General features: G+C 49.6%; 1 protein-coding gene across 1 annotated transcript in view; it reads right to left on the bottom strand.

The window, feature by feature from the left end:
- Nucleotides 1-13,560, bottom strand: part of PKM (pyruvate kinase, muscle) — a 27,984-nt gene extending 14,424 nt beyond the window's left edge. The window contains exons 1-3 of the mRNA XM_012640561.1: nucleotides 13,437-13,560; nucleotides 2,484-2,650; nucleotides 1,505-1,596 (exon numbers count right to left, since the gene is read on the bottom strand). Coding sequence (XP_012496015.1) covers nucleotides 1,505-1,596; nucleotides 2,484-2,637 — 246 coding nt within the window. The 5' untranslated portion in view covers nucleotides 2,638-2,650; nucleotides 13,437-13,560. The remainder of the gene's footprint in view (nucleotides 1-1,504; nucleotides 1,597-2,483; nucleotides 2,651-13,436) is intronic.
- Nucleotides 13,561-13,566: the final 6 nt, after the last annotated feature.

The raw sequence follows: 13,566 nt of genomic DNA, 5'->3' as shown, positions 1-13,566 counted from the left end.
CCAGCTCCCAAATGCCTCTTGTAATCAAAAAAAACCGAAACCAAAATCTGCACCAGCCCCCATCCAGCAGGTGCAGCACAGATCACCCATCCTTGCCAGGCCTGAGCTGTGCGGTGTTATTTCACTGGATGGAAGGAACCACAAAGCCTAGTTAAAGGTCAGCTTCTTAAAAATCTATTTCTGCTCCTTGCCCTGCATGCAGAAGACTGTGGCAGACTCCAGCGGCAGGATCAATAGTGGACCAATCTTCACTGTTGTCCTTAGCTTTCTGTTTAAGTTAAGCTAATACTTGCGGTAATTCCTGGTGACTCCTGCTGAGGAGCCCCTGCCTCTGGAAAATTACAGAATTTTCCAAAAATTACAAGGACATGTCTTAACCTGTCTGAGGTCAGGCTCCCACGGTATTTTGGGCCGGCGGGTAGCCAGGCAGTAGGCTGCTGATAAACACGGGAATCTGTGATTAAGAGCCTTGCGTTTCCAGAATGGAAGAATTCACCTCTTGGATTGCACTTCCTGAGGCTTTATTTTTAGTCCCAACTTAATACCAACTTCCAAATGCCAGAGGGCAACCCCTCACCACTTGCCCTTACAGAGTCAGCATATTCTTTACTCTGAACGGGAAGCACAGAAGTCAAGGGAAGGAAAGGCGGCCTTCTCCATAACTCCTCAGTCAATGCCACTATGAAATCCCATGGTCTATGGGAAATCTATGGCCAAGTCTGATGGTTTTAAAAAGGCACAGTCATCCAGGGGAACCCCTAACGCCTCTGAATGGGTTTGTTCTAAACTTGGGCACTGAGGCAGGAATGGAGCCCTCCCGACAGCAGTGCCTGGGAAAGGCCTCTGTTCACAGGTCAAGCCAGCGAAGTAAGAGCCTCGGCACAAACACACTCCTACCAGGTGCTGGGGAAGAGCGCTGACGGCTTTCATTTCCATGCTCCAGAACCCTGGGAAGAGACAGGCTGGGACCATAATGCTGATGGAGCAGGGTAGTACACGCCAGCTAGTGTTAATGCATTAGACTTAGTCCTTAACTTGCAATAGTGGAAACTCTGCTCCTGGATCTGCCCAGTTATCTTGGGTCTAAACCAGGCCAGCATCAATCTGTAGGATGACCTTTTGGTTCACCACGGCCATATGAGCTATACTAGAAACCCTGAGGCAGGAGTATGAAAGCACTGTGGCCAGGACGCCCAAGGCTTAGAGGGGTTTCCAGTAGAACCCTTCCACACTTTCCTTTGTGAAAGCTCATGGTAGCACAGGTGTATAGGAGAACCATGGCCAACGACAAAGCAGGTCTTCCTTGCTTGAGGAGACTCGGCCAGCTGAGGTGTCAGGAGAAGGGGAAGGAGAGTGGGGAATGGGCGAGTTAGGACAACCTTCCCACGGGCTGTGAAACCCAGACTCGTACTTAACCTGGCTCACCGCGGCTCAATGAACACCACACCCCGCCCCCATCTCCTACAGGCCATGCCAGTGGCCACACTGCCCAGCTGAGGCTCACCTCGTGAGTTCCATGAGAGAAGTTCAGACGAGCCACATTCATGCCAGACTTAATCATCTCCTTCAACATCTCCACCGACCGGGAAGCTGGGCCTATTAGGTAAAGTTTTAAAGCCACACATGTTAATTATTCAAAGGAGGAAAAGCACTGTAAGTTTGCTTAAGTTTAAAGAATTCTTGATCTTTACCTCTCTCTACTTTTTCTCCCCGAAATAGCTCAAAAGTCTTTCAAAAGCACACAGAAAGCCATTACTGTGCCAGCCACTCTCTCAACATCAAGGGATACTTCTCTCATTTCCTTCAAATTCTTCAGGCTCCCATCCTATCAGAAAGGCCTAGGTAAGACTTGGCCAGCCCTCTTCACTCTCACTGGGTCCCAGCCTGATCTCCAACCTGAGAATTTTGGTTAATAAAGCCGGTTAAAAAAAATACCTTTTGGCCGGGCATGGTGGCTCACGCCTGTAATCCTAGCACTCTGGGAGGCCGAGGCAGGTGGATCGCTCAAGGTCAGGAGTTCGAGACCAGCCTGAGTAAGAGCGAGACCCCGTCTCTACTAAAAATAGAAAGAAATTATCTGGACAACTAAAAATATATGTACAGAAAAAAAAAATTAGCCGGGCATGGTGGCGCATGCCTGTAGTCCCAGCTACTCGGGAGGCTGAGGCAGGAGGATCGCTTGAGCCCAGGAGTTTGAGGTTGCTGTGAGCTAGGCTGAAGCCACGGCACTCTAGCCCGGGCAACAGAGTGAGACTCTGTCTCAAAAAAAAAAAAAAAAAATTTCTTTTCTAGGTCTCTGAGATGCTCCTACAAAAGATCTGCTAAGGAGGACACCCTCTAAAATTTCCCTATAGCAGAAAACATAAACCATACTAATTCTTTATTGTAACTTCCTATGACCTGAGTTCTCATTAAGAATCTGCATAGCATCTCCCTTAGCACCTAGGTTTGCTACATTTATTTAGTCTTTTCAGGACACTCACCGATGGTGCAGATGATGCCAGTGTTCCGGGCCGTGATGGGTGCCGAGTCGATGTCCAGGCGGCACATGTGCTCCAGGAATGTGTCCGCCATGGCTGCGTGCAGCTGCTGGGTCTGAATGAAGGCAGTCCCGGCTTCACTGTGGGGCTTCGACATGGCTTCCAAGGTCCTGGGTCCAGGGAAATCGAAGGGAGAGTGATTAGACTGAGAAGTGATTAATACACTAGACCACGTGGCACAGGAGGTTGTCTCCTGCTTACACGTTAACTCGATAAGCACACTTTGTGCATGAGCCACAGGGAGGCCTGACACGCTCTGGATATGTGGGTGCTCCTCATATTGGGCAAAGGGCTCATGTGATCACGAACAAATGGAAAAGTCCCTTAATGAACAAGTTAAAACCTGTCACCCACTGCATGTACTTCCCAGGCTCACTGTAAGCAGGTCTCTCCTATACTGGTCTGACATCTACCTTGACAGCTCTCCCACCAATCCTATAAATAACATCATTTTACACGCACTGAAGGAGCTTCCACAAAAGGAAGCTGTAACCAATCTTCTGGTGATACAAACTGAATCCTTGGTAAGTCAAGATCTTTGTGTGTCAAGTTGTCTCAAAGCGACAAATATCTGCTTTGTTGTCAGCTACCCATGTTCACTCTTTATAATCCTCACCCAAAACCAGAGTGGCTCCCCTAAGTGCAAATGTTCCATCCCAGAAGTCTGTACCTAAAAAACCACATCTACTTTTGGCCAAGAGGACTTTAGGACATGCAGAGCAATTTGCACACAACCAAGGATAACCACAAGGGCACTGGTATGGTTCTAAAATTATTACAACTACATTAACAAGACAGTTGCAACATAAGGAAATTAAAGTTGCTGGTCAAATTTTTTTCCCAACTGATTTTTGACATAACATCCTGACTTTCTTTCTGAGTCTGACAAGTACACCACCCCTCTGTCACACAGACCACCTGTTCCAGGTAATTAACCAGCCTGGTCACAATCCTGACAACTGCCCCGACCTTTGCTTTCTTCACTACTGATTTGCAACGAAACTCATCCAGCCTGTTGTTAGCTGATTAGAGATAAAGACTCAGGAGAAGCTTCCGGGCAGTATTTGAAGAACCTTCAGGCAAGGATGTGAACCTTCAGAAGGGCAACACCCTTCTCGGCAGAGGGTGGGTGGCTCCTTTCCTCCTATTCTCAGACCAAGGGCTACTCCATCTAAAACTCTTGAGTCTAAATGCTTCAGCCAAGGCTCAGGAACAAGCCCCTCTTTACCCCTGCCCTCCTCCTCCTTAGTCTCAGGGCCCCAAATCAAGGCATCCCATACATATGACCTCTACTCCTTTACCCTCCTCCATTCCCGACTTTGTGGCCTTTCTGGTGGCTTGAGCAGAGCATGCATCTACACCCATCTCTGCCATCTCCAAAGAGGCCTGGTAAAGGTCCAAGGAGCCTTGAGACCAGTGGTGAACAAACAGTCTGTCACCTACAGAAAACTGATGGCTATGAGTCCCCAACAACAGAATCTAAAGCTTTAAAAACGAGGAAATAAGATACTGGCTAACTATTCTACACGGTAAATGCACTGTTCACTTCAATGTGCATTTCCTAACTCCCTAACACACACTAGGTACCAACGCAAGAAAGGCAATCCTCTCTTCCAGGACCTAGATGGTCTTGTATCTCCTAGCACCGAGTACTTTCGTGGCATTCCAGTGTTCGTTAAATGACCATCAGTCTAACTCAGTGCCTCTTTATCGGAATCAAAGTTACACCTCCGCTCCCCCTTCCCGAAACCTGAAGCATTTCCAACAGCTTGGCCAGCCAGTCCCTTTACCTACACTCGCAGCTGAGGCAGGGCTCCCACACCTCCAGTGCTCCCAGCCAGGCTTAGGTCGGTCTGGCCGTGGAGGGGACATTTCTGAGAGATGGCACATCAAGCCAACTGGAACACAAAGGCCTTGCTGTGGCCTCCAAGGGGAGAGTGTCATCCAGTCTGAGGACTGTATTATGAACAAACTAAGATCTGAATGAGTGGGCTGAGGAACTAATTCCGCTCTTCTTAAAAACCATCAGCCAGCTCTTCTCCAGACCTGAGACACCAGGGTCTCTTTGCAGAAATCTGGCTGGGGCCACTGCTTATTAGGTCATACCTTTGGTTCTCTGGGCTTGGGCCTCCGGTGACATAATGCTCTCTTTTTGGCTCAGGGTGGCTCCGTGGCCCCACTTGCAAACACCGCTCAGAGCTGAATAAGGTTTGCCCTGAAGAGCTGCACAAGGATTAAGGTAAAAGCTGAGTGTAACTAAAGCTCTTTGGAGTAATAGAAAAATTACCTTAATAACCAGGTATCCAGGTGGTAGCTATTCCTAGGGATTCTGCTATGTTATAAAGAAAAATACAGAGGTCTCCCTCCAAAATACCAAGATCCTGTTGATAGAAGATTCTCAGGAAAGATGGGTTCTTACCGGCTCCCCCTGGGGTGTTTTATCCCCTTCCCTAACACCCTGAGTTTGCCTTCCCCCCAGAGTCTCTCTAAACCTGTCATTTACTAACATCCCACTATTTATTCTGGTCCGTTCCCTTTTTTGGGGAAAGGAACACCAAAGTAAAAATATATAAAAGCACTGAGAGAACATATATCAAAATTTTAACAGTAGGTTATATGGGTGGTAGGATTATGGCAAAATTTTTTTTCTTTATTAAGAAATGTACTGATATTAAATGCTTTTATGTAGTAAGAAAAATTACAAGTGTATCTCCTTTGAAAAAAACATATTTACAAGGATCCTGTAAAATTGTTGGAGAAATTTAAAGAAATATGAATCTCCCAATTCCATTAATCAACTACTATCCTATGCACTTCAAGAATACTCTAATGAAAAGGTGGCAAAGATACACGTCCAAGGCCCTTGATCACAAATGCATTGCAGGACAGCTTCAGTGGCTTAGGAATGTCAACCTTAATCTGCTCAGAATCTCAAAGGAAAAAAAAAAAAAGTCCACAGGACAATTTCAGGCCAAAAACCTGTTAGCTACATGTCAAAATCCAGCTAACATCTTTTCCCATTTAGTCTGTTCTCAAACTCCACAGTAAAGCTTTTGTGATGATGTTCTGGTACAGAAGGGTGCCTCCAGGACTAGATATCATTAGCAGATACATTTATATTGGCCTTAGCCAGGCATAGTGGCTAATGCCTGTAATCCAGTGCTTTGGGAGGTCACAGTGAGAGGGTCGCTTGACACCAGGAGTTTGAGACCAGCCTGGGCAAGTTAATGAGACTCCGTCTCTATGAAAAATGTAAAAATTAGCCAGGCATGGTGGTAAGCGCCTGTAGTCCCAGCTGTTTGGGAGGCTGAGGCAGGATTGCTTGAGTGCAGGAGTTTGAGGTTACAGTGAGCTATGACCACGCCACTGCACTCTAGCCTGGGTGACAGAGTGAGACCCTGTCCCTAAAACAAACAAAAAAACCCACCCACAATTATATTGCCCTCAAACACAAACCCTAGTTCACCGTCTCAAATTAAATCTGATGTCTACAAGCTCTAATGCTTTGCTATTAAGTATAAAAATGACCAACAAAAGTTTGCTTAGTATTTTAGTGGATTTACACACCAGCAGTCAAAAAAGCTTGCTCATCAGCAAGTCCGCCCAGACTTCCACAAAATCTCTTGTGTCTGTAAAGCACCCTGCCAACCCAGAAGCCTCACGTGTCATCCCCAGGTCGCCAACTGCTTTCTCTTCTCTCAGGCTGTCCTGGAGCCTCCCTTGCAGGGAGGGCCAGAGCCTCCTGCCAGTCTTCAAGGTCCTCCACAAGCCAGGCATCCCACCGACCACCTACCCGGAGCTGTATTTGTGCGTAGAACACCCTCTGGAGCCTCCCCTAGCCTTGGTTTCTCAGGGTGGGCCTCTGGGAAGGGCTCCCCTCCCGCACGTCAGTGGCCTGGACAGTGCCTGCCAGGACATGTGGCCCCAGCCATGCCAGCCTGACTCACCACCGCATCCTCCTGGGGAGGCACAGACATGCAGAGCCAACCTCCAGCCGGCAGTGGAAGCCCGGCGTATCCACTGGCGGCAGCAAACCCCACGCCCAGGTATGGGAGCCTTATTCTTGAGCCTGAGCCCCTGCAGGAGGATCTTCCTCAGAGCCATTGCTCCTCTGCGAGAAACAAGACACCACCTGAGGTGAGTCTGGGCTGCCGGGTGGAGCAGGCACCATTGCAGCTCAGCTGCGAGGCCCCACTCTGCCCTTTCCCTCCTCAGCTCAGGTGGCCCCTGATCTTTATACTACTTTTCTCCATGACAGACACAGTTCTCTGGCCATTCTTCAGAAACCAGGGGGGAAAATCATTTAAAAAATACCCTAGGCTGGGCGCGGTGGTTCACGCCTGTAATCCTAGCACTCTGGGAGGCCGAGGTGGGAGGATGGCTTGAGGTCAGGAGTTTGAGACCAGCCTGAGCAAGAGCGAGAGCCCGTCTCTACTAAAAATAGAAAAATTAGCTGGGCATAGTGGTGCCCACCTGTAGTCCCGGCTACTCGGGAGGCTGAGGCAGGAGGATCGCTTGAGCACAGAACCTTGAGGTTGCTGTGAGCTACAGTGGTGCTACTGCACTCCAGCCTCCTGGGTGAGAGAGACAGATCCTGATTAAAAAAAAAAAAAAAAAAAACAAAGCACCCAATGCTCCACTTCCTGCTAGTGCTGTTGTCGGATTGCCCTGGGAAAGAGTCACGCTTCGCTCCACCAATTCCATCTTTCACAAAGGTCCAAATCATTCTGCCCAATAAACCAGCCCAGCCTATGGGTCTGCATAAGCCAATTTTTCTCTGTACCAACTATGCTCTGATACCAACCTCATCACACAGATCAACCCAACAATGATGGCACCTAATGCCCACTTTTCCCCTCCAACATTGCCGGCAGGTACCAAAGATCGTGTTCCTTGCTCTGACATCAGTTTGCTACCTACACCTCTAAGTCTCCAAGCCAGCAAGAAGTCCTTTTAATTCTCAGTTCTTCAGAACTCCAGCATCCATTACAAAGTTGGCATCATAATATGCTGGCATTCAGGTCAGCCTACTTGCTAGGGGCTTGTTTCCTCAAGGACGGAAACGTAATTTTCAATACTGGCCCTAATCAGACGATGGCAGCAACATGATCAAAACGGGTGATGGGCCAGCGGAACCTAGTAAGGTCTGGAGTAGATGCTGTTCATCCTGATGTACAGTTAAGAGTAATGACAACAGTGTCTTTGTATATGGAGATGGGCACAGAGGATAAAATCTGTTCTAGCTAAGAGACCTGGGTCTGAAGGCCACTCTTTATCCCCAGGAGCACCCGTAACAGAAAGCAAAGTCTGGCGTTACCAGCCTACACAGAACAAAACTTGGCCCCTTGTAGGTTGAAGTAAAATACCCTTGTTCAAAAAAAAAAAAAAATCTGAATAGGGCACAAACGCCGATGCTGAATGGGCCTAACCTCCCAAAAGACCGCTCAGCTTTAGGAGAAAAAGTCCTGAGTCAGAGAACACTCAATGTCCTCAGATGAGGAGCATTTCCTGGTTCCGTACCAGATGCTCAGAGCAGAGAACTGGTTTCAGCCAGGAGGAGGAAGTTTGGGTGAAGTCTTTGTCATCTTGGGACATGGGTCCTCCTTACTAGGATTGAAAGTGGGGCAGTGCTTCTGGGCATGATACCCACACTCTGGAAGCAGCAAGGGACCTGGGACTCTGATTTAGGATCCTCCCAAGTCAAGTGCAGGCAGGGTGGGTGATGGCCCGAGTGAAGTGAGCACTAACTCAACATTTACTGGAGGTGCCGCCCTGCATCCTAGCTGGGGGCATGAGGAGGAAGGCGGCGCCAGCTCTCCAAGAGCACTTACCTAGCCAGTGTACCTGGTCTTCCTATAGCAGCCTCTATAGGTTTGCTTCTATTTTGTTTTGAATTGAAGAAAAAAACTAACATCTGTATCTCTACCACCCATAACTGACCTTTAGAGCTGTATTTTTAGAATTTTTAAAAATGAAAAGAATTACAACTTTGTACAGTTCATTTTTCCTCCATCCCCAGGCTCCTCCAACCCTCCCCATGCCCACCATGAATTCTGACACCCAACCACTGGCATAAATTTTGTATCCTAGTTAAGTCTAGGTAAAGTGTATTTATATGGAACCTTATGGTATTGTGTTTTCTTAAAGTCCTAAACAGTATACTATATGCATCATACAATATAATAATTTGCTTTTTAACTAAGCAGCACATTTAAGATCCATCCAGTTGGTATATAGATCTAGCTAATTCATATGACTACTGTACTAGTCCACTGTACAACTAGACCCTTTATGTACCCCTTTACTGGTGGCCATTCCCTGCCCCAATAAAACAATTTTAACACTGTAACAACTCTTCTAGTACATGTCTCCTTGTGCTTTTGTGAGCTTCTATATATCCAGAAATAGAATTCTTGGGTCATGGGGTACATTTCTATTTTTACTAAATATTGCTGAATTGCTCTCCAAAGTGGCTGTATCAATTTACAACCAGCATGAGTTCCTGCCTTTCCACACCTTTGCCAACACCTGATACTGTCAGACTTTTAAGAGTCTCCTCTTCCCTACCGCTTAACTCAATCAAAACTCCCAGGCTCCTCTGAAATGAGCAGCATGGTGGGTATGGCATGTCTCATGTGCCATGACCGACTCCGCTGGTGGGGCAATTCTTTCTTGCTCATTGTTGGAGACAGAGGAGATGCCAGTTACTTAAAGTTGAAATATTACCTGTAGCTTGATTCAAAATGTTTGGAAGGGATAGGGCTCCCTTCAGAGAATTGTGACTGCAGAGTTCCACCAGCAGCTAAACTTGTCCATACTCTGAAATGTTATGACCAGCAACCTCACTGCCCTAGTACAGCTGGTCTTGGATTCGTCCCCACCACAGCCCCCGCCTGCTTGCTGGCATCAGCAAAGAGGCTTAGCGCTTCCCAGGAGCTTTGCCTAGGGACAGAAACGGGGGAGAGGAGTCTCAGAGGCCACCGAAGGTACTGCAGCTTGCTCTCCAAGTTCTCCTACGTGCAGGCCAGCACAAACTGCTGCAGGGGCGGGGCCTCACTGCACAGTCAAGTGGCCCTGCCAGCCTCCCTCCCACTCCTGAGCTGAGCAGTCATACCAAAAGGCCAGGCTGCACACCACCATTCACCACCCACCCTGGCTCACCTTCCCCCAAACAGCTTCTCTAACAAAGCCCCAAGGAATCAGACTACTCAATTATCTAGTCTACATCTGGTTCTTGGTGAAAAATGCAAACTCCCAGAAGGTATGGTGGTATTAAAAATAGTATTCATACCTCAGGTCATTTAGCTCTATTCCTACCTGTACCAGAACTGATGCTTAAAGTGACCTTTTACCAAATAAATCACTTAAACATTTCACAAAGATCTTCAACAAGGTTGCAATAAAACCCTGCTCACAGGGACAGCTCATTCTTGTGGTATACCCGTTAACTGCAATTTGACTGGATATTTGGAATGACTCAGAAACAAATGTAATGTCAAATGAGTCATTTTCCTGTACCTTGGTCTCAGTCGTAGCTCTTGGCCAAGAGAACACATCCTGACTTGCCTTCATAAAAGCTGAAGCCAAATAAATTAAAACCCAAGTGATGTGAGTTTGTAATGTAAGAGTGACACTTTTTCTACCTCCCTGCCCAACAGCCAGTTCCTCATTTCTTCCATTGCCTCAATATTAAGAAATAAACAGCTTTAGGAAATAAAATGGTTTTTCCTGTAACCCCAAGTTAATGTCACAACATTCAAGTAACAGAAGCAACTCCCATAGGTGCTAGTGTTTGGAGTCACAGATCCTAAATTTGCCAAGTCACTGGGAATGCAGTTCTTAAAAGAGCCAACAATGCTCTTTGTTAAACTATGAATTCAAAACTAAAATTATTTCTAATGCAATGCTTAAAATGAAAGCAGTTGTGCCAGACAGGACACTAATGTCCATATATTTTGGCTCAAATCTAGTAAGTCAGAAATGAGTTCAAGGATATCTTTTAAGTCATCGTTATTCATGTCCCATGAGAGGCTGCCATGCCCACTACAGAAGGCACAAGAATGAAGGTGCGTACACTGCATTACCTGGGCCCAGGGTGCTGCCACTCTGCGCCTAAGCTCTTAGGCCAGTACAGAGACCCTGTTGACCAGGACCAACCATCTTCCACTTACTTGAGACATTTTTAATTGGGGGAAATACATTCTTCATTATTTGACTCATTGAAAGGGGAGAGGGGATTTCTTACACCTGCAAAAACCACAATGCAGTTTCCCCACTCACCCAGCATAGAGAATTTTCTCAAAAGCAGATAAATTTAAAGGTCGACTCACCCAGCATAGAGAATTTTCTCAAAAGCAGAAAAATTGAAAGGTCGAGTCATCTTCCCCACAGAGCCTCCCCTCCCCCACAGATCTGGTGATGGGTTACATTACCCTTCCCAACAGAACAGCCTCGCTGCAGCACCAACAGCATCCTCAGGCCACCAGAGGGCAAATTATTTGCTAACAATGCTGCAGCAGCAGCAGTCCTGACCTAGGCCCTCCTCTGTACCCTAGCCAGCGCCACACCCTTGTTACTATTGACAGGGGGCTACTGCCCCCTGGCTCTAATCTTAAGCTCACCAGCAGGTAGAACAAGTCCTAGAACCCCACCTGGAGTGCAAAAGATTTCAGTCTTGGCGCTGTGCAGTTTGTTTCCACTCTTATGGCCAAAGAGCAAAGGCCTAAATCAACCCCCTCCCTGTCTGTGTCTGGAGGTCCCTGTTCTGGGAAGACGAGGAAGACCAAAGAGCCCCTGTTGCAAGTGGAGAGTTGCAAAGTAACATTACTAGTCTCTTTGTAAACACTATATCAGAATCCCTGAGAGGATTGGTTTCCAGGCGATGGTTGGTATTTAGAGAGCCTGACTCCCAAAGATTAACTGTATACCATGTTTGGGGCTAGCAGGAAGAAGATGAATCCAGGAGTTCAGGCCCTCATGCTCAATTGTGGGTTAAGTAACCATGCTCAGTGACCAGGCGAATACGCTTATTTAGAAGCATTTCTTCTGCGAATCTCCCCAGACACTGCACTGAGTATGCAACTTACGCACGTGCAGAGACCCATCCTTTCAAAAATCATGAGGAAAATGTTATTCCCAGTTTTCACCTGCGAAACTCAGGTCCGGAAGTTGAATTCCCTCATCAGTGGTCTCAATAAACTAACGAGTCAAAGCTGATTCTAAAAGCCTGTTTACAGCTTCCCAATGCCTCTGTCCAGGCTGGGACCTTCGCTATCAGGTGTACTTTATTCAGGCCAAGGAGGACTGACATCCTGAGTTTGGAGCATGCAGATTAAGCAGCCTAGGGATGCCTTCCCAAGACCGACCGGGTCTCCAGACCTTCAGACTGGAAGGTGCTTTGCTGCTTCTTCAAACCCGCGTGCTTGCCACCTGGTGAGACCCCGTGAGGCTTCCTGTCCTCCCTCCCCCAGCAGGAAGTTCGTACCTTCCTCAGAGCACTTACCGACGATACATTTCATGTTCGTTCCATAATTAGATTGTGAGCTCGGTGGGCTATGACCAGTCTAGTCATCCCGGACTCCAACCCCCTCCCCAGGACAGTCCTTGACCCATACTGTTTTTATTAAGAGAACGCGACACATCTCCTGTCCTCTCCGTAACCTGCTGGGCCGCCCACGCGTCTCCGCATTCCACAATCAGGGCGCATTTGATAAGGCACGCGGAGCACAGGCGAGGAGCCCGCCGAGCGCCCAGGATGTAGGGGGCCTCTGCGAAGCGGGCAGCGGCTTCGTGGACCCCCACCGGGGCCCGCAAGGCCAGCGGTGCGGCGGGCAGGGCGCAGGCGCTACGCGCAGCCGGCAGCGCGGGACGGGGCGCGCGGGCCCTCGCAGCGAGCGCGCGCAGTCGCGGCACCCCGCAGGGGCCGGGGCGAGCTCGAGGGCCCCGCTACTCCCAGGCCCTTGCAGGGTGGCCGGAACTCGGGGCAGCCTCCCCTTCTTCCCCTGCATCAGGAAAGACCGAGGGTTACGTAACTCTCTGACTGCGCCCGCGCCGCCGCTGCATCCCGCCGGCCGCCCAGCCCTGCCCGTCCGCGGGGCGCACCGCGCTCAGGCCGCCCACCGGCCGCCCGCCCCGGGCCCGCGGCCCCGGCGGAGGCCGAGACTGCCGAGTCTGCGAGGCTGTGATGGAGAGGGGACGCGACACGAGCAGAGGCCGGGGTGGGGGCGGACGTGACCAGAACGGAGGGGCGGGGACCGGGGCAGCGAGGAGGGGAAGGAGGGGTGCGGAGGAGCGGACGTGACCAGCATGGAGGGAGGAGGGGCAGGAACGGGCATGAATGGGGGAAGGGGTAGCAGGAGGGGACCGGCACGCGGGAAGAGCGGACGAGCCTGCTGCTGGAGGATGGGAGGAGAAATGGAGAAGTTGTTTCAAGGAGAGATTACAAAGGGTTACAAAGACAGCATCAGAGTGAGGGCAACATGAACAGGTTGAAAGATGAAAGGGAAAAAGGACTCGCATTAAGGGGGAGAGGGAGGAAACGAGCATGCAGCAGGGGCGGGAGGAAGAGGGGGAGGCAAGGATGAATCAGAAGAGAAGAAGGGAAGGGAGGCGAGGATGGAAGCAGATTGAGGAGGGGAGAGGAAGGTGAGGACAGGACCACAGTGAGGGCAGAAAAGGAGCGGGCTGACCCGTCTGACTGTGGAAGAAAAGGGCGCTGGGGGCTTCGGAAGCGCAGGCCCCGGGCGCGAGCAGCCTCTCCCTGTCCCGGCCCGCCCGGCCCGCTCCGGGATGCCCGGGACCTCGCGCCGCCCCGCTGGGTGCCGGCGGGCGGACTGGCGGTCCGCGCTGGCCGGGCGCCTGGCGGGGACGCACGGCTCGGCCTCTCCCAGAGCTCACCTCGGGCGACGTCCGGCTCGCGCTACGCTGCAAAGGGAAGAGGACGGCGGGCGCGGGATGCGTCGCTCCTGCCTCTGCGGGACTCTGCAGCCGGAGCCTCAAGGTTATCCCGCCTGCGGCCGCCGCAATC

This window comes from Propithecus coquereli, unplaced genomic scaffold (genome assembly GCF_000956105.1).
Source record: "Propithecus coquereli isolate 6110/MARCELLA unplaced genomic scaffold, Pcoq_1.0 Scaffold155, whole genome shotgun sequence".
Lineage (NCBI taxonomy): Eukaryota > Metazoa > Chordata > Mammalia > Primates > Indriidae > Propithecus > Propithecus coquereli.
The sequence above is the reverse complement of the archived record's forward strand: the minus strand, read 5'-3'. Positions and strand labels throughout refer to the sequence as shown.